At 42.9% G+C, this 20,439-nt stretch overlaps 1 protein-coding gene across 4 annotated transcripts in view; it reads right to left on the bottom strand.

Moving 5' to 3' along the window:
* The window catches only part of SGMS1 (sphingomyelin synthase 1), a 326,914-nt gene that overhangs the window by 29,352 nt on the left and 277,123 nt on the right, over positions 1-20,439 (bottom strand). For all 4 annotated transcript variants that reach the window (XM_038743561.1, XM_038743560.1, XM_038743559.1 and 1 more), the window contains one exon: positions 12,566-13,447. In XM_038743561.1, the coding sequence (XP_038599489.1) occupies positions 12,566-13,188 (623 nt within the window). In that variant the 5' untranslated portion in view covers positions 13,189-13,447. The remainder of the gene's footprint in view (positions 1-12,565; positions 13,448-20,439) is intronic.

The following is a 20,439-nucleotide window of genomic DNA, read 5'->3' as shown; positions in this document are numbered from 1 at the left end:
GAGAAAATGGTCTAGCTTCATTGGGACAATCACAGAATTAAAGAATAAAAAGGCTGAAAAGAAAGCTTGAGAGATGAATGACCAAACATTCAGGGCAGATGGTAGCGTGTGCCTCATTGAAACACCTCCAGCCAGAGAAACACCACAGCCTCCCCCGTTAGTCTATAATGGCATTTTATCGCCATCCAAGATATAAAGTTCTTCCTTAAATCTAATCTACTTTTTCCAACTGTAATGTAGGTTAGTTTTCCCTGTCATCTAGGGTCTGGGAAGACAATTGGTCAGGATTCTCCAGATAAAATCTTTCAGATATTGGAAAACCATTATTATGGCACCCTGGAACTATTATTCTTAGGGCTAACACCCCAATTCCTTGAACCTCTTTTCACAGGAACTGTTTTCCTTTCCTCTAGTCATTTTGATCACTCTTTTCTGGACCCCTTCATTTCTAATATGAATATCATGATGGCATTTATTGAGCGCCATGTATTGACAGATACAAGATAATCAGGGTGGACACAGTTCCCATTCACCATGGGACTCGGTATAAGAGCCAACGGGTATTTTTTCCCCAACTGACATATGAGGTTGCCAAGGGCTAGAGAAGTTAAGTGACTGGCAGCAGGCAAGCCAAAGAGCTGCGACATAAACCCAAGTTTCCTGACTCCCAATCAATCAATGGTATTTACTGAGTGCTTACTATGTACAGAGCACCATTCTAAAAGATCAGGAGACTATAATACAACATAATGGGCAGACACATTCCCCTCCCATAGCAGACTTACAGTCTAGAGGGGGAAAAACACATTGATATAAATAATTTATAATATATAATTTATTAAAGACCTGCGCCTAGGTGCCGTGGGGTTGAGGGTGGGGCGAATATACAATACCCAAAGGTTACACATCCAAGTGCAACTCGTACATTCCACTACACGCTGCTAAATTATTCTGAAAATACTGGACACAGTCATCTAATACGGGTCTAACCAACACAAAGTAGAAATAGAACTGCTTCCCGACTCTTGCATGCCACTACTAAGCTGGGCTTGCTTAATAACACCACTGCATTGTTGACTCACAGGCAGCTTGTGGTTGCCCACGATCCTAGGTCTTGTCCTGCTATAAACTGTATTCTGACCAGCCTTCTCCCATCCTGTATTTGTGCTGGGGATTTTGTTCCTATGTATTTCTTTGTATTTGTCCATTCTGATCATTGTTTTTAGGGGCCCATTTTCCCAAATGTATCCCTAATATCCATCTCTCCCAATGTCAGTCATCGTCAGCAATGGGTCTAGAACCCCCACCTTTCGATTAACAATCCTCTGTGGTTTCCCTAATTCACAGAAAAAAATGAATAAAAATTGCTATGCATCTTTATCCCTCTAAATGAACAGTTGCTTTCTTCTTTTAAAAAATAGGTTTCGGATTTTTGTTTTTATCTTTTTGTAAAACCCTGCATTTCAATGTGGCTTGTAATTATTCCATGAAACATCTGTTTCGGTATTTTAAAATTGATATAAACCGGCCAAATATTGATTTAGGAAACAAGGAAAGCCAAGCCCATTTTAAAATTTTAATCCTTTCAACTACTTCTTAGCAGATGTGAACTGTTCCATATGTTGCTGAAAGGAACTGCTACAATGCATGACAAAAAAGAAAGAAAACTTGAATACACTCTACCAATAGACAGCCAAAGCTGTTACAAATAAGTGATAAGCACTTTCTGAAAATCCACATAAACAACATGCCAATCAGAAGGTGGGTTGGTTTATAGCTATTTTCACAAAGTGCTTATGTTTAAAATGCCAACAGGTGGTTATATTTTATTTTTTCATGTAAAAGTCAGAGTGCTAGCATCAGCATCTTTTACTGATTACTATAGCAAGGGGAGGATTAAATTGTTCTCGAAGTTTCTGCATGTTAAGACATTGAGAATAAAAACAGTTTACCCAAATGTAGGCATTGGGATTTCTCAGAATTATGAATGAGGAAGGAATGAACCAATGAGGGAGATGTTTTACTCTGACAGGATGGAACACAGATGGACTCCAGGCAACATGATTATTATCATCATTATCATTTAGTTTTTATTTAGAACTGTAGACTGAGCTTTAACTACGGGCCAGGAACTGAGGTAGACAGATCAGAATCGAAAAGAAACATTATCGTCTGACCTGCACTGCACTAGCTCAAAACCTCATTAATGGCTAAAAGAGCAAAGGTACTAAGGTCTCTCTCATCACTCCACCAAGCCTTGCCAGAGGGAATACCACCTCAAGTCCTTCTGGGAATCCCAAAAGAAACTGGGGATCAATCAATCAATCGTATTTATTGAGCACTTATTGTGTGCAGAGCACTGTACTAAGCGCTTGGGAAGTACAAGTTGGCAACATATAGAGACAGTCCCTACCCAACAGTGGGCTCACAGAGATCCCATTATCTGCCACTATACAACTCCAAAAACCATCACAGTATGACATTTTTTTCTAAATGTTGTGCTGGTGGCAAAAGAACGATGAAAATAAATGCCTGGAGAGCTCAATGACTCAAAGCATTTTGAAAAAAAGGAGAGTTAATATATCGATTTAATGACCATAAAGGGCTTGGTGAGGGTCGGGACTGTGACAGGGTAAAACTATTAGTACAACAATGCTTGCCTGCTATAATTTAAACAATACTAGAAACACCTATTTGGAAAAACCATAGGTGAAAATAAGACGGAGGATTTGGTTCCTGGAGATTACAGGCTAAACGGAGAGGGTCTCCATGGAGATATCTTCCACCAGAGAGTCATTGTTTAGAAAACGTTGGCTTGCTTCCTTGGTGAGCAACTGATAGAATTCAACCTACAGTGCTCTATTAAAAGAGACTTAGGATGGTGAGCCTATAATGCCTGCAAACATTCTGAAATCAGGGACAGGTACATTCCAAATAAGGCCCCAGAAGTGTGGTTGCTGGAGAGGTTTGTGACTGTCAGTTCCGTGGAACTGAAAGCAGGGAGGGATACCCAGAACACAATAGCTTGGTAGGAGCCACCCAGTCAAATGGATGTCACCATTTTTCCTCCCACCCTCTGGGGGCAAAGCAGTGATGAAATCTGGAAAAATGCACTCCCCTTTCTGTTGCCCCCTACCCCTCTGTTGACATTTTGAGGACATAGCCTCTTTAGGTAACACGAAGAATCCCACTCACCACTCTATTATTATTATACTTGTTAAGCACTTACTATGTGCCAAGCACTGTTCTAAGTGCTGAGGTGCACACAGTCCCTGTCCCAGATGGGCCTCACAGTCTAAGGAGGAGGGAGTAGGATTTAAACCCCCATTTTACAGATGACAAAAACGAGGCACAGAGAAGTTAAGTGACTTGCTCAAGATCATCATCATCATCATCATCAATCGTATTTATTGAGCGCTTACTATGTGCAGAGCACTGTACTAAGCACTTGGGAAGTACAAATTGGCAACATATCGAGACAGTCCCTACCCAACAGTGGGCTCACAGTCTAAAAAGTGGGCTCACAGTCTAAAATCTAAGATCACACAGTAGACTACTGGCAGAGCTAGGATTAGAACCCAGGTCCTCTGACTCCCAGCCTCATGTTCTTTCCACTAGGCCATTCTGCTTCCCAAGAAGCAGGGTAGCAAAGTCTGACATTGGCACTGTTTATTCGGGCACTTGTCTAAGACCAGTGGCTTGCAGGTATTTCTACATGTTGACTGGAAACCTCTGCAGTAGCCCTTAAAATTTCAAAACAAAGACTAACCCCCATACTAATATTTCTCAAGCTGGGGTTTGAGACCTGGAGAAAGGATTCTGGGGTTGATTGGATGGGGTCAGAAAGCTCTGCAGGTGTAAAAGAAAGTTGTTTAGTGATAACGAGTATGGGAACAGGATAATCTAATAGATCTGTCTTTCAGGTCCCCTTCCTATCTTCTCTTAGGTTTTGAATGCTGAAAAGCTGAGAGGGAGAGCAGATCAAGGTGGGGAAAGTTGCTCCTGGTGGTAGTTTATGTGAAATGAGGCCAGGGAATGTGTCTACCAACTCAGTTGGCTCGTACTCCCCCAAGCACTTAAGTATAGTGCTCTGTTCACAGTAAGTGCTCAATAAATACCACTGATTGATTGATCAACTGCAGGATTTCCTTTTTCAAAGAAGGATGACGGTACTGGAGAGTGGCCAGATACCCTTTTGGAGAGGTACAGAAGGGGAAGGAAGAGAATTGCTGGGATGAGAAAGTTAAAGAAACTGCACATGAATCCAAATGCCAAATAAGCATATAAGATTCAATAGTATTTATTGAGCGCTTACTGTATGCAGAGCACTGTACTAAGCACTTGAGAAGTACAAGTCGGCAACATATAATAATAATGGAATTTATTAAGCGCTTACTATGTCTAAGAGCTGGGGAGGTTACAAGGTGATCAGGTTTTCCCACGGGGGGAATCACAGTCTTCATCCCCATTTTACAGATAAGGTAACTGAGGCCGAGAGAGGTTAAGTGACTTGCCCAAAGTCACACAGCTGACAGTTGGAGGAGCTGGGATTTGAACCCATGACCTCTGACTCCAAAGCCCGGGCTCTTTCCACTGAGCCACAGTGCTTCTCGAGACAGTTTAGAGACGGTCCCTACCCAACAAAAGGCCGTTTGATAACTCAGGTAAGATGCTTAAGCAGGAATTTTTGGTTGCTGGCTTTCCATTCTTATAAGATCCTAACGTCACTCATGACTAACCATCATCATCGTCGTCATAGCAGCCTCTGGAAAGCATTCTGTGTGTCAAGCACTGTTCTAACCAATGAAGTAGATACAAGATAATGAGATTGGACACAGTCCATGTCCAACATCGGGCTCATAGTCTAAGGAGGAGGGAGAACAGGTATTTCATCTCTATTTTAGAGAGAAGGAATATGAGGCACAGAGAAGTTAAGTGACTTACCCAAGGTTACCTAGCAGATAAGTGGCAGAGCAGGGATTAGAACCCAGTTGTCCTGACTCTCAGTCAATCAATCGTATTTATTGAGCGCTTACGGTGTGTAGTCATGTGCCCTTTCCACTAAGCCATGTTGTTTCCACAGAAGGACCAATGGTCCATCCAGCCCTGAGTACCGTCTCTGACAGTGGCACCAAGGGACATAGAGGAAGAAGTGCTCAGTACAGTGTACTGCACCTAATAAGTGATCAAGGTGTTTGAATAGAAAGCTTGTTATGGGTAGGAAACTTGTCTGCTAATTCTGTTTTATTGTACTCTCCTAAGTACAGTGCTCTCCACAAAGTAAGCTTTCAATAAATACCACAGATTGATGACTACAGGATTAGGGATGAACTATCCAACACGCTTAAATTTTTTTCCTGGCTCTCACCCCCAACCCAAACCCTTCTTGAACCAGTATTTACCGACCATACAACTTTTGGAGTACAAGACTGCACCCTCCCACCACCCTCCGTTTGAAAAATATTTTCATTTTGTTTGTCTTGGGTTTACCACATTCAAGCGTCAATGGTTGCTGTCTGGTTCTGGGGAAACAACAATTCCTTGTTTACATCCACACCCTTCCTAATATACGGATATAATTGTCACCTCTGCATGTCCAGACACTGTCACAACTCTTCAAAGGTGTAAGCACATTGAGAGAGTGGAATTTGTTTACTAACCCTATTATAGTCTCCCAGCTAATAATAATGATGGTATTTATTAAGCGCTTACTATGTGCCAAGCACTGTTCTAAGCACTAGGGGAGATACAAGTTATCAGTTTGTCTCAGGTGGGGCTCACAGTCTTAATCCCCCTCTTACAGATAATGTAACTGAGGCACAGAGAAGTTAGTGATTTGACCAAAGTCACACAGCTGACAAGTGGTAGAGCCAGGATTAGAACCCATGACCTCTGAATACTAAACCCATGTTCCTACCATTAAGCCACGCTGTTTCTCTACTACTACTTAGTACAGTTCTCAGTAAATACTGTTGATAGATTAAAAGAGTTCATTCATTCAACCGCATTTATTGAGCACTTACTGTGTGCAGAGCACTGTACTAAGCCCTTGGGAAGTACAAGTTGACAACAAGTTGAGTTCATCTCAAAATCTCTCAAATTCCCAAAGATAAAGTAAGACGCCTTCTGGTAACAAGCGATAATTTACTTCTTTTTTGGGGAAATTCTACTATGTCAATCTATAAGGGACAACCATTCTGGAAAAGCTATGAGCATATCTCAGGAGAAGACAATCTTTTCACCCTTAACCCTGAATTCCTAGCCCTTAACTGATCTTTTAGAAAAGGTCATAATGGATCATCTTAGATTACGGCCATTACACTTTCCTCTCTGCTGAAAATCTACATGTGGCCAGTGACGGTTATTTTGCTCTTTCTAATTTGAGATCACTTCAACTGGATTACTGTATCAGCTTACCCTTTGGTCCCCTGCCTCCAATCTCTCCCACACTCAGATCACCTTCCTAAAATTTTATCTGAACTTGTCTTCGCCGTGATTATTTTCTACACATTATCTGTACCGTTATTCTCTGTACTAAACAGTACAGTGCTCTGTACACCGACTGGTTGATCGTTTGGGTGGAAATTCCTGATCATTAGCTGTAAGGCAGTCAATCAACTCAATTTCCCCCATACCTAGCCAATCAATCAATCATATTTATTGAGCGCTTACTGTGTGCAGAGCACTGTACTAAGCGCTTGGGAAGTACAAGTTGGCAACATATAGAGACAGTCCCTACCCAACAGTGGACTCACAGTCTAAAAGCCACTCTCTTCTCCCACACTACACCCCAGCCCACACTCTTTGTTTCCTCTCATGATCACTTTGTGGGGCTGGTCCCAGAACACATAATATAGTGTGAGTTTTTCTTAATTTGGGGTTCATCCCAGCTATAACTCTGGTGTTTAAGGAGAACTAAATGGATTCAACTTTGTTAGCTCACAAGATTTCCAGAGATCGATTGGGGGTGTCTGCTTTGGGTGCTTAGGTCCTTACTAAGATCCTAAGCTTTTCTAGGTGAGGAACTGGCTTCCAATCAACATATCCGGAAAATAAAGCTAACGTGTGCATGCTGATGAAGTCCTTTCAAAGGTATTATAAAACATAAATACAAACTTCATGCATATATTCATTTATGAAGAAAATGCCTACCAAGGGCATTTTATTGCCCACTAAGGTAAGTGGAAGGAAGGGCACCTTACAGAAGGCCAAAAGGCACAACTATACATCCCCAAACTGTCAAGTTCTGACGTGGACTAGTAGTTAGGCACTGACCTACAGGTATTGCTGTCACCGTGCTCTCATCAAAACACGGTTTGGGTCAGCAGCCCCTGAGGGCTAAGAGGGAGGAAAGAAGGGCCAAGAGAGCCAAGGCCAGGGGAGCTTTAAAGATGCCAACCAGGCACCTGCTCAGAAGTCATTAGGCAGAGCTCTCTCTTTCAGTCAGATTCCCAATCTAAATAAACTCTCCCTGGAATTTCTTTGGACTCGGTGGAGCAGAGAGGGAGGAAAGGAAGGAGGAAGGATAAAAAGAAACTGCTTGTCCCTCCTGCTTCATCAGCACATGCCTAGGAGTCAGAAGGACCTGGGTTCTAATCCCAGCTCTGCCACTCATCTGTCATCTAACCTTGGGCAAGTCACTTAATTTCTTGTGTCTCGGTTACCTCATCTGTAAAATGGGGATTAAGACTGTGATCCCCGTGTGGGACAGGCACTGTGTCTAACCCAGTCACCTTGTATCTACCCCAGGGCTTAGTACAGTGTATGGCACATAGTAAGTGCTTAGCAATTACCACTATTATTATTATTATTATTGTTAGCACACCATTCTCCTTGCTCTGGCCTTTTCTCAGACACAATCTCTCATCTCCCCCATCCTATTTTCCCTCCCTACTTCATCACCCAAGCACTTGAGTCCATAACACCTAAGCATTTAAGAATTCATCCCACCCCCACCATACCCCACTTCTGTATATATCTCCTTATCAAGTTCCCCTACCTGTTACTTTATTTTAATGCCTGTCTCCCCCAGTAGATAGCAAGCTTCTTGAGGGCAGGGGACAAGTTTACTTGCACTACCATATTCTCCCCAGTGTTTAGTAGAGTGCTCTGCACACAGTAGACACTCAATAAATACCACTGATTACTAACGGAAGGAGCACGGCCTGATGGAAAGAGCAGAGGCCTGTGAATCAGAGGACCCGGGTTCTAAATTCCGGCTCTTCCACTTACGTGCTGTGTGACCACGGGCAAGTCACTTATCATCTCTGTGTCTCAGTTTCCTCACCTGCAAAATGAGGATTAAATACCTGGTCTCCCTCCTACTTAGCCTGTGAGCCCCATGTCGGGCAGAAAGGGACTGTGTCTGACCTGATTATCTTATATCTTCCCCAATCCGTGGCATATAGTTAGGGCTCAACAAATACTACAGATATCATTATTATTATTCATATATGCCACAGACCCCTCTAGAAGACCAGACAGGCCCTTCACTCCTAATAACAATACTGAAGTAACTAGCAGCTGAAAATGAACTTCCCAGGTTTAGTGGATCTCTTGCTTCATACCCTTTTAAAACTTTGGAGAACTCATTTTTTTTTAATGGTATTTATCAAACGCTTCCTATGTGCCACGCACTGTACTAAGTGCTGGGGTAGATACAAGAAAATCAGTATGGACACAGTTCCTGTTCCACATAGAGGTCAAAGTCTTCATCCCCACTTTAGAAATGAGACACAAAGTAAGTGACTTGCTCAGAGTCAAACAGCAGACAAGTGGCAGAGCCGTAAATGGAACCCAGGTCCCCTGATGCTTTCCATTAGGACACACTGCTGCTCATGGCATTAAAAGTCACAACCTCAGGCTGACTCACACATCACCATATTTGGGGGAGGGAGGGGACCATAAGACGGAGAGGCCCAGCCCTCTACCCCCCTGATTCTCAGGAGAGCACATGATCCTAAGGCAGAAGCCAACGGGAAGAAGAAATTTGGGGGAGATTTGTGCATGGCACTGAACAAAGGGGTAATAATAATAATATTTGTGGCATTTGTTAAGTGTTTACTATGTGCCAGGCACTGTTCTAAGCACTGCAGCAGATACAAGGTAATCAGGCTGGACACTGTCCCTATTCCACATGGGACTCACAATCTTAATCCACATTTTACAGCTGAGGTAACTGAGGCCCAGAGAAATGAAGTGACCTGCCCAAGGTCACACAGCAGACAAGTGGCGGGGCTGGGATTAGAACTCAGGTCCTTCTGACTCCCAAGCCCGTGCTCTATCCACTAGGCCAGGCTGCTTCTCTAGTGAACCACTGCTAGATTGTCAGCTCCTTGAAGGCAGGGATCGTGTCTGCCAACTCCACTGTACTCTTCCAAGCACTTAGTACAGTGCTCTGCACCCAGTAAATGCTCACTAAAAGTCGACCAATTGACTAAAGAACATGCCAACCTGAGGGAAGTACAATGCCTTCTCAGAGTGTGGATCACATGATCATTCTCTGAGCCCTATAATGAGGGAGAAAAGTCAGTCTCCAGTCTGCCCAGGGATGTTTAATAGACTAAGGAGGTGTATGGGCTGGGGGCAGAGGAATGAATTTCCAGCAATGCACACAGTCCAGTCCCACTGGGGGAACAACAAGGAAGCAGACAGTGTAATAGTAATTAATAATTGTGGTACCTTGTTAAGCGCTTTACTGTGTGTCAAGCACTGTTCTAAGCATTGGGGTAGATACAGATTCAGTCCCTGTCCCACATTGGCCTCGCAGTCTAAGTAGGAGGCAGAAGAGGTACTGAATCCTCAATTTATAGGTGAGGAAACTGAGGGCCAGAGAAGTTAACTGACTTGCCCTAAGTCTAACAGCAGGCAATTGGCAGTGCTGGGATTATTCATTCATTCAATTGTATTTATTGAGCACTTATTGTGTGCAGAACATTGTAGTACAAGTCGGCAACATATAGAGATGGTCCCTACCCAACAACGGGCTCACAGTCTAGAAGATTAGAACTCAGGTCCTCCACCTTTCAGGCCCACGCTCTTTCCACTCGGCCATGTTGCTTTCCCAATGTACTTGGGGAGGGAGTCACCACCTTCCTTAGCTGTAGGTGAGTTACACATCAGGCAGCATCTCCAAGCGTCTTTTGGAGATATTGGAGACATGACAGCATGTGGTTTAGTGGATAGAGCATGGGCTTGAGAGTCACAAATAACTGGGTTTTAATCCTGGCTCTGCCTAATGCCTGCTGTGTGACTTTGGGCAAGTCACTTCATTTCTCTGTGCCTCAGGTACCTCATCTGTAAAATAATAATAATAATGATGATGATGGCATTTATTAAGCGCTTACTATGTGCAAAGCACTGTTCTAAGCGCTGGGGGGGTTACAAGGTGATCAGGCTGTCCCATGTGGGGCAAACAGTCTTCATCCCCATTTTACAGATGAGGTCACTGAGGCCGAGAGGAGTGAACTGACTTGCCCAAAGTCACACAGCTGACAAGCGGTGGAGCTGTGTGATGGGGATTAAAAGTGTGAACCCCATGTGGGGCAGGGATAGAGTCAAACCTGACTAACTTGTATCTTCCCTAGTACTTAGAACAGTGCTTGGCACATAGTAAGCACTTAACGAGTGCCGTAATTATTATTACAATCCTGGCCTGACCCAATCTGGAGTTGGTATGGGCCAGACTCATCTTCCTACATAAATCTGGTAATAATAGTAACAATTATAGTACTTGTTAAATGCTTACTGGGTGCCAAGCACTGTAATAAGCACTGGGGTAGATACAAGACAATTAGGTCAGATAGGTCTCTGTCCCACACGGTGTCTCAGTTTAAACAGGAGGAATAAGATTCAGTTCCCCTTTTACAGATGAAGAAAGTGAGGCACAGAGAGGTTAAGTAACTTGCCCAAGATCACACAGCACACAAGCAGCAGAGCCAGGATTAGAACTGAGGTCTTCTGACTCACGGAACTGTGCTCTTTCCAGTAAGACACGCTGCCTCCCAGAGACTGAAGTCCAAGGAATGAACACAAGTGAGATTTTAAAACAACTTTTAAAGCAATTTACAGTGCCACCCCAAGCAAGGAGGCTCCCAAATCCAAATTTCTTTAAGCATTGCTTCACTGAATTTATGCAGGAAGCATATTCACACAGCTTTTTCCAAATCTGAGCTTGTGTGAGCTATCTCAAATAAATAAATTAAAATGAGAAACTGGTTTGAGTTTTCCTCTCCAAGGTCTGCGAGGTATTGATAGCTTTTCGTCAGCAGATATGAGAGAATGTGTAGATCCTTCAATGGGGTTTGAAAATAGAAGAAAAAAACATATCAGCTTGATTCTTAATTGGCCTTGAATGAAATTCAAAAGCTAAACTATAAATTGACTTGGCTGCTTGGAGAACCCACTTTCTGAATCTCTAGGTTGATATTTTTCCAAGGCATATGCCCATCCACCTTCTCTACCCTTCCAAAAACTGGCCCACATCAAAAACAAAATAAAACAAAAGCCCCCACCTCCCAACATCAATTCTTGCCAAATGAAGTTGAAACATGCTCGTTTCCTGACTAGCCAAAAATAACACGCTGGACATTTAACTGGCTTCCTGCTCACAACCGAAGATGGCCCTTCTTGGGCTGAGACAAGAAGGCTGTGTATCACTCTCAGTATGCCGATACTTCATTTTGATCACAAACGACTCACCAAGGCAAGATCACGTTCCATTTTATGCCACTGAGTGATCTTCTGAAGGGATTTTTATAACTTCGTGCAAGGCAATTGGGTTTTTCATATTCTTAGATTTATGAAATTGCAGAAACATTCACCTATGTTCACCTTATGAAGCACTTTCCCTCAGGAAGAAATACTACCACCTCAAAATAGCCAATTCCTCCCTACCTCAGTACAGCACCTTTAAATACACTGACCCTCTGTAAAGTAAGTAAATTCAAGTCGCCTCAAAAAAAAAGAATTGTATAATTTATGATTTGGCATTTGTCACTTTAGCGGCCAGCCCGGTTTGGGAAAACCACCGACTGTGGAGGAGATCAGCACGAAGATTCTGGGATAAGTTTTCCGGGACCAGTTCCAGGGGGCTGTCAAACCACCTGAATCCAGTTACAACTTCCAGGAGATGCCTGGCTTCACGGGAATGAATGAATCCCTACATGCTCCGGCTGCCTGACATTCTGGACGGTCGAGCAGCATTCCACCTACAGCAAAAGAAGATCCAGACTTTCGACCGACCCTGCCCCAACCTAATTCGCCATACTGCTCTCTAAACCCATTGTGAGGGGGGCATCTTTCAAATATTTTGCGGTACGGTTGCTGAGGTCGAACATGCTGGGTCTGTGGGGAGGAAAGACAGTGAGGGCTCCGAAGCAACTTCTGCTCAAGCTAAACGGTCGGCGCTCTGGGCCACTCTCCAGGGAATGGGCTTTCTGGAGACGGGAACAGCACGCTTGGGTTTCCGATAATTCCCCGAATTCAATTCAAAAACAAAAATTCGCCACCTGCAGCTTGAAACCCAGACCATCCACTTAGAGAGCCTTTGGGGCCACGTACTTACTTGTATTTTAAGAGCAGCCACTGCATTAACCAGAGTCCTACGAGGATCATGCCATTAATTTCACAAATAGAAAAGGCCCACTGCACCCGGTTAAAATGGTCAAAAAACGTGTCCGGAAGGGGAGGCTGCACCTCCTTGGGAGGCACCCGTTCATGGACGACCGAGATCATCACTGTGGTGAGGACGAAGCAGCAAAGTGCATAAAGGAAAGCCAGAAGGGTCTTCCCCCACTCCATAGGGTATTGGGAGCGCTCCGGCTCTGGCATGGGGATCTTGATCATCTCCTTCCTAAATCCGTTTGGCATCCCATTGGGTTTCGCCTGACCGCTGAAGCCACCGTCACTGGCGGGGATGTTGGTGCCAATGCTGAGGTGTCCATTGGCATGTCCGTTTTTATGCGCCTCGATATGGTGCTCCATCTTTAACGTTTCTATCATGTCCAGCAGCCGCTGCCCGTTGTCGGAGGCGACCCGCGACAAAGGGGGCTTCTTGAAATCGTCTGGACTTAGATCAATCAGGTCTTGGCCAGTGAAATGCTCTAGAGGCTCACAGTATTCTGGCATAGCATTCTCCATCAGCCAGTCTGTCACCTTCTTGGGCGACCAATACACCACTTCCCTCATTGTACTGGCAGGCGACTTTGGGGGGGAGTGGGGCAGGGGAGGGAGGGAGGTCTTCGATATTCTCCAAGCAGGTCAAAAACCACCATTCCTACAGGGTAGGCGGTGGTGGCCTCTCCTGGCCTCACCCATCCTGTCAGGTGGAGAGCGGGGACCAGTCTGGCAGCTTGCTGAGGATTCCGTTCACACACTTCATGAAGCTATCCACACTTTTTCCAAACACACGCAAATCTATTCATCTCTCGCTGGTAGAGTCTTCTTTCTGTTGAAAAAGGAGAACGTGTTAATAGAGCTGCTATAGCCTCAGTTAAAGCCCGCACCTGAACGATTGATGTCGCTACAAAAAGATACTTGATAATTTATTTGCCACTTTTTTAAGGTATTTGTTAAGTGCTTACTATGAGTCAGGCACCTTACTACTGAGCACTAGGGTGGATTACAAGTTAAATCAGGTTGGACACAGTCCCTGTCCCACATAGGGTTCACAGTCCTAATCCCCATTTTACAGCTGAGGTAACTGAGGCACAGAAGTGGAGTGACTTGTCCAAGGTCACAGAGTGGAGGAGTGGCAGAGCTGGGATTAGAACCCAGGTCCTCTTACTTCCAGGCCTATACTTTATCCACTAAAAAGTGCATGTAGGTAAAATACTTTACTCCTTTGAGTGGAGGTGTATCAAAGCAAATATAATTGGTCAAAATGTGAACCGCAAACAGTTTAGAGAAGGACAAAATAAGTCATTTATGGGAGATGCCATAAAGCCTTTCTGCTGTATTGTACTCTCCCAAAAAAGTACACTAAGTACACTGCTCTGCAAATAGTAAGTGCTCAATAAATTCTACTGACATTGATTACAAGTTCTCACTGCATTTATGTCTTGAACTGATGTAAATGAAGAAGATGAATCAGCTTAGTTCAGCTTAATCTATTGAGCAAATGTAATTCTGACTGTTTAGCAGCATCGAATGAAAGAGGAACTTATATAAAAGTAACTTCAACCATTAAAAACCACTATGCTGAAAACACGACATCACCTAAAAACACACAAAACCCATAATGCTACAAAATAACAGGAACTACATCCATTACTCTGGGCACTGAGGATTTATTTGCCGTTATTCTATATCACTCAGGTGACTACTAAAAAACCACAAAAGCTACAATGTTAACACGAGGCGAGCTAAATCAAGGCGGCTCATCCCCAAAGCTCATCATTGAAGAAATTTTCCAGTTTTATTTAAGCAGCTGATCTCAGTTTCAAGAGACGCAAAAAAAGACAAAACCTAAAGCACATCCATTGAAACAATTTAATGAGCTTAGAAAGTCCACAAGGTGCATGTTGCAAACACCATAGTAGCGGTGATTATAATCAAACTGATTTAAGATAGCATTTAAAACCATTGGCCACGATGCCTCAACTTAGTTACTGCTATCTTTAAAAAGTAAATTTGTCTAAATAAATGCAGCCACCCCACAATACATAATACCATGCCTCGATAAAACCACCCCAGTTATATCTCTTCTTCCACACAAATCTCCAATCGCCCTTTCGATCTGGCTGCACGCTAAGGTAAATATGTCCCTCCCAGCCTCCTCCCAACCTGTGCCGAGATTCAGCATTCAATAGTGAATGGACCTTGGAGGAAGCTCTGTCCACAGTTTGTCAGAACTTGATGGTGCAAAGTTGATCCCTGAGCAGATAACCAAAGAAGCTGTTGAACTGGAGAGGCAACTTTAGAAATGGAGGATGTCAATGTTGACGAGGTAACCACCTCTAGTCCAGAGGAACAGTCGTCCAGCCTGGACAATCTAATCCATTTTCGCAGGATATCAGAAGAGATGAAGGATGTACAGTCTCTCGGCCACCGGCTAAACTTCTGAGATTAGGAAGTCTTGCAGGGATTTTTCAAGGAAGCGGATGACTTTATAAAAATAACTGAAGATGGCCCTGGTAGGGAGAGGGGTTAACTCACCGTTGACCCCTTGCTCCTATGCTCCTTCCTTCCTGGAACTCCCTCCCACTTCATACCTGACAGATCACACCCTCCTCCACTTTAAATGGATAATGACAATGATCACCTTTATTAAGTACTTACTTTATGCCCAGTACTATCCTGGGCAAACTAAAGATAATCAGATCACACACAGTCTCTGTCCCACTCAAGGCTCACATCATTTTTTGAAGCTACTTGGACGTGCTCTTGATGGCATTCTAAGTTCCAGTTAGCCATATATATTTTCTCTGCCTGATACTGGGATAACAATGGGCATCAAAATTTTAGACTCTAGAAAGTAAATTCCTTGTGAGCAGAGATACCGACTCTATCGTATTGTATTCTCCGAGTGCTTAGTACAGTACCATTGATAAATTCATTAAGTTCTTCCATTTAACCAAAACAAGCTGATCCATTTTTGATGTCTGTATAACGCCACAAAAAAACTTCATTATCTCCAGACATCTCCATTCGCCAACCACCCTGTATTCATTTCACTTAATGAAACTCTGCATTTTTAAAATCAGGGTGAGGGCTTGAACACTTGCAGAGACTGATGAGGAGAAAGTCAGGTTGACTATTGTCACCCAATACTATTAACAAGTCTTCGCTGGAGACACGGTTGGAGACCTGTAACAAGCATCAATCAATTAGTGCTATGTAGTGAAGGCTTATTATGTGAAGAGGACTGCACTAAGCATTTGGGAGAGTACGAAAGAATGTGTAGACACAATCCCTGCTCTTAAGGAGTTTATAACCTAATGGGAGAGACACTTTAGATGTGGCACCGGGCCTCCTGAATAGGGCGATTTTCATCAACCTTTACTATACTGGAGCCTCTGGGAATCTTTTATGAAAAGCAGCGTAGCTTAGTGGATAGAACCCAGGCCTGAGAGTCAGAAGGAACTGGGTTCTAATCCCAGGTCACCTTGGGCAATTCGCCTCGGTTACCTCATCTGTAAAATGGGGATTAAGATTTTGAAGCTCTGATTTGAGCTCTCTCCCCTTGGAGAAAAGTCTAGCATCTGACCATATAAAAAGTAGTGTGACTTCAAGTCCCTTCTGGTGATGGTGGCGAGCTGCCTGACATATGTGACAGATTTAGACCAAATACGCTAAATGTTTGCCATTCCACCAGGCGAGAGTTCATTCTGCAGCTGTCTGAGAACATCCGCAAGTCCATCTGAAGAGACTCAAAAATGCCCAGCTATCCGTCTGGGAAGAAAAAAGGCAATTTAGAAGCCGCACAAAATAAACTTGCCCCAAAGGAAAGCCAGCCCCCTTCTTGGCTTCACTCCTCAAAGCTGCACGAGAAACGCCAAGAAAGGGGAGGTCCAGGAGAGGCAGACGGAAAACCTCCAAACCAAAATGCAAACCCAAGTGGACATCTGGCCACTTTAGAATCACTCCAGAGGAAACCCAACCTGAGAGAGAAATACCATGAGAGCAATCAGGCAGCAAACAACTTATTAGAGCTCTGGCCTGAGGCACTCTGGTCAAAGAGGACAATCTCGAGCCATACCCAGGCTTCGCCCAGAAATTCTTCTCGGAACACATCCAGCAGGGCGGTCAAAGGAAATGCCATCTAGAAGAGGCAGCAGTAACAGGTTTAAAGGGATCAATGGAAAACTCTTGGATGGAATTGCTCAGACCCCGTTGTGGGCATTTATCGAGGCTTGCTCTGCCACTTCTCTGCTGTGTGACCTTGGGCACGTTACTTAACTTCTCTGTGCCTCAGTTCCCTCATCTGTAAAATGGGGATTAAGACTGTGAGCCCCACACGGGGCTACCTGATTACCTTGTGTCTACCCCGGCACTTAGAACAGTGCTTGGCACATAGTAAGCATTTAACAAATACCATCATTATTACTATTATTAATATTCTACAGTAAATTGTGCCTTTGGTTGAAGTGAATCTCCTCCAAGAGGCCTTCTTTAATTGCTCATTTCCTTATCCATACCCCCTTCTGCAACGTCTATACCCTTGGTTCTGCACAGACCTCACCCTCAGCCCCAAAGCACTTATGTACATATCCTTATACTTTGCTGCTTCCCCTATCTGCAATTTATTCTAATTCATTCATTCAATCATACTTATTGAGCACTTACTGTGTGTAGAGCACTGTACTAAGCGCTTGGGAAGTGCAAATCGGCAACATATAGAGATGGTCCCTATCCAACAACAGGCTCACAGTCTAGAAAGGGGAGACAGACAACAAAATAAAACCAGTAGACAAGTGTCAGTACCAACAAAATAAATAGAATGATTCTAATGTCTATCTCCCCCTCTACACTGTAAGCTCCTTTTATTCATTCATTCGTTCAATCGTATTTACTGAGCGCTTACTGTGTACAGAGCACTGTGCTAAGCCCTTGGGAAGTACAAGTCGGCAACATATAGAGACGGTCCCTACCCAACAACGGGTTCAGTCTAGAAGGGGGAGACAGACAACAAAACATATAGACAGGTGTCAAAATCCTTGTGGGTAAGGAACATGTCTGTCAACTCTGGGGTACTGTACTCTCCCAAGCGCTTAGTACAGTGCTCAGCACACAGGAAGCTGCTCAATAAACACCACTGATTGATTGGTAGCCTCAAGCACCAGGCAATGGCCAATTTTCCCTCCCTGTCCTCCCACCCCAAGGAAAGACTAGTTAAGACCAAAAAGGCTTGTGAAATTTCTTTCCCCCACACTATGCACTATTAGCTGAGAGACCAGATGCTTTCAGCTAAATAAAAATCAAAGCACAGTAAGCAATTTAACACTGTAAAATCATTATATATCACTGACAGTTCGAATCACCCACCACTTGGCCAGCATCCCTGCCAGTTCTATCTTTTCTTTCCCCTTAAATTCTGATGCAACATAACAGACTAATCCAACTAGATCCTAAATTGCTGCTGCTCCCATATGAAAAACTGTGAGCCGAAATTACTGGGCTATTTTACACGCTTGGGCACTTCTCTTTTCCTTTTCTTATTCCATCACCTATAGACGCCTCTGCACAACCTCCTCCATTTTACTGATGTGATTACTACCTACCAATTTAATTTTGTCTTATTGACTACCATTTATGGATGCTCTTTTTCCTCTCTCTTATAGATGATATCTCAGAAAGTACTGACATACCTGGTGCAATGCTTGAAAAACTGGCCCAACAGCTTTGTATGGAAAGACAAAGAAATACTGAGTATATATGTATATATGTTTGTACATATTTATTATTCTATTTATTTTACTTGTACATATCTATTCTATTTATTTTATTTTGTTAATATGTTTGGTTTTGTTCTCTGTCTCCCCCTTCTAGACTGTGAGCCCACTGTTGGGTAGGGACTGTCTCTATATGTTGCCAACTTGTACTTCCCAAGCGCTTAGTACAGTACTCTGCACACAGTAAGCAGTCAATAAATACAATTGATTGATTGATTGATTACTGAGATGAGGAAATCCTACTCATCAGATGAATTCATCTTTTGGCTTAAATCGACACTTTTTGCTTGTTTGTTTTTTATGGTATTTGTTAAATACATACAATGCATAAGACACTGTATTAAGCACCGGGCTAGATAAAAGCTTATCAGGTTGGACACAGTCCATGACCTACATGGGGCTCATAGTCTTAATCCCCAATTTACAGGTGAGGTAACTGAGGCACAGAGAAGTGAAGTGACTTGACCAAGATCACAAAGAAGACAAGCAGCAGAGGCAGGATTAGAACCCAGATTCTCTGTCTCCCAGGCTCATCCTCTTTCCACTTGGTCTCTCTTGCCTGTGCAATGTCTTATGCATATGCTGCATTATAATGCAATATCAAACTCCTTGGGACTAGTGTCTTTTGGTATTTTGAACAGCACTGAGTTCTGAAAGGGGCTTAAATGTTAAATGATGTAAAGAAAGAAGTGATTGTCTCCTACAAGACTAGGTACAGGAAAAAAAGTGCTATCTTTTTAAGGAACATCAAGCCAAGATAAAGAATTTGAAATTTTTTAGGGCTTCTCATAAAATTTAGCTGTGGCAATAAACGGCAAGACAGATATTTTATTATTTAATGGATCTGATTTATATAGCGTGTGAATTCCTTTACCTATAACTCTCTTAGAGGAAGTCAGCTTTTAATATTTAGCATTTGGAGGGTTGAGCTCAACAAAAGTAGTTCATACAAAAATCTGGTGACTGCATTTATTAGACCAAAAAAAAGGCTATTGAATTTTTTAAATGTCATTGCAACACTTTCACTCATTTTGATACTACCATTTTGACAGCCTAAGTTCTATTCTGGGCCTTCGAGTCAAGCAATTTTAAACTGCAGCTAGAAAATTTTATTCCACTTGCTGTCTATACATATGCATTATAGAACTCTGTTTTCTGTCTAAAATCAGTATCAATCAGTCAATGATATATCAAGCGACTACTATGTGTAGGGCACTCATTCAATCGAATTTATTGCGCACTTACTGTGTGCGAGCACTGCACTAAGCCCTTGGAAAGTACAACTCAGCAACAAAAAGAGACAATCCCTACCCAACAACGGGCTCACAGTCTTTGGAGAGTACAACGGAGATGGTAGCCAACATTCCCTACCCACAATGAGCTTACAGTCAAGAGATGAGCTTAGAGTCTAGCGTATGTACACCATTTTTGAAAAAAGAAAACAATTTGGAGTTATGCATATTTGTTATAGTTTATTATGAAGTGGTTAGAACAATCTGACCGATTCATCATCCCATTGTAAAGTCCAGCCTACAACTGGTCACTCCCTGATAGGCAGAAGCTCAGTGATAATGAGGTTTGATGAAGAGATAGCAGCAGGACTTAGTGTCATCATCATCAATCGATTTATCAATCGTATTTATTATAATAAATAAATAATATAAAATATAAAATATATATTTTATATAAAATATATAAAAATATAATACATTTATTATAATAAATAACAGTGTCCTGTTCATTATGTTGCCAGCTTGTACTTCCCAAGTGCTTAGTACAGTGCTCTGCACACAGTAAGCGCTCAATACGATTGATTTAGTGTCCTCCTTCCTCTGCCCCTCCCCATCCCCACCTTTCCCCACTTCACAGCACCTGTATATACGTTTGTACAGATTTATTACTCTACTTGTACATATTTACTGTCCTATTTTATTTTGTTAATACGTTTTGTTTTGTTGTCTGTCTCCCCCTTCTAGACTGTGAGCCCACTGTTGGGTAGGGGCCCTCTCTATATGTTGCCAACTTCTACTTCCCAAGCACTTAGTAC

Source organism: Tachyglossus aculeatus, chromosome 3, assembly GCF_015852505.1.
Source record: "Tachyglossus aculeatus isolate mTacAcu1 chromosome 3, mTacAcu1.pri, whole genome shotgun sequence".
In the NCBI taxonomy this organism is placed as follows: domain Eukaryota; kingdom Metazoa; phylum Chordata; class Mammalia; order Monotremata; family Tachyglossidae; genus Tachyglossus; species Tachyglossus aculeatus.
Note: the sequence above shows the minus strand (reverse complement) of the source record. Positions and strands in the feature narration are given on the sequence as shown.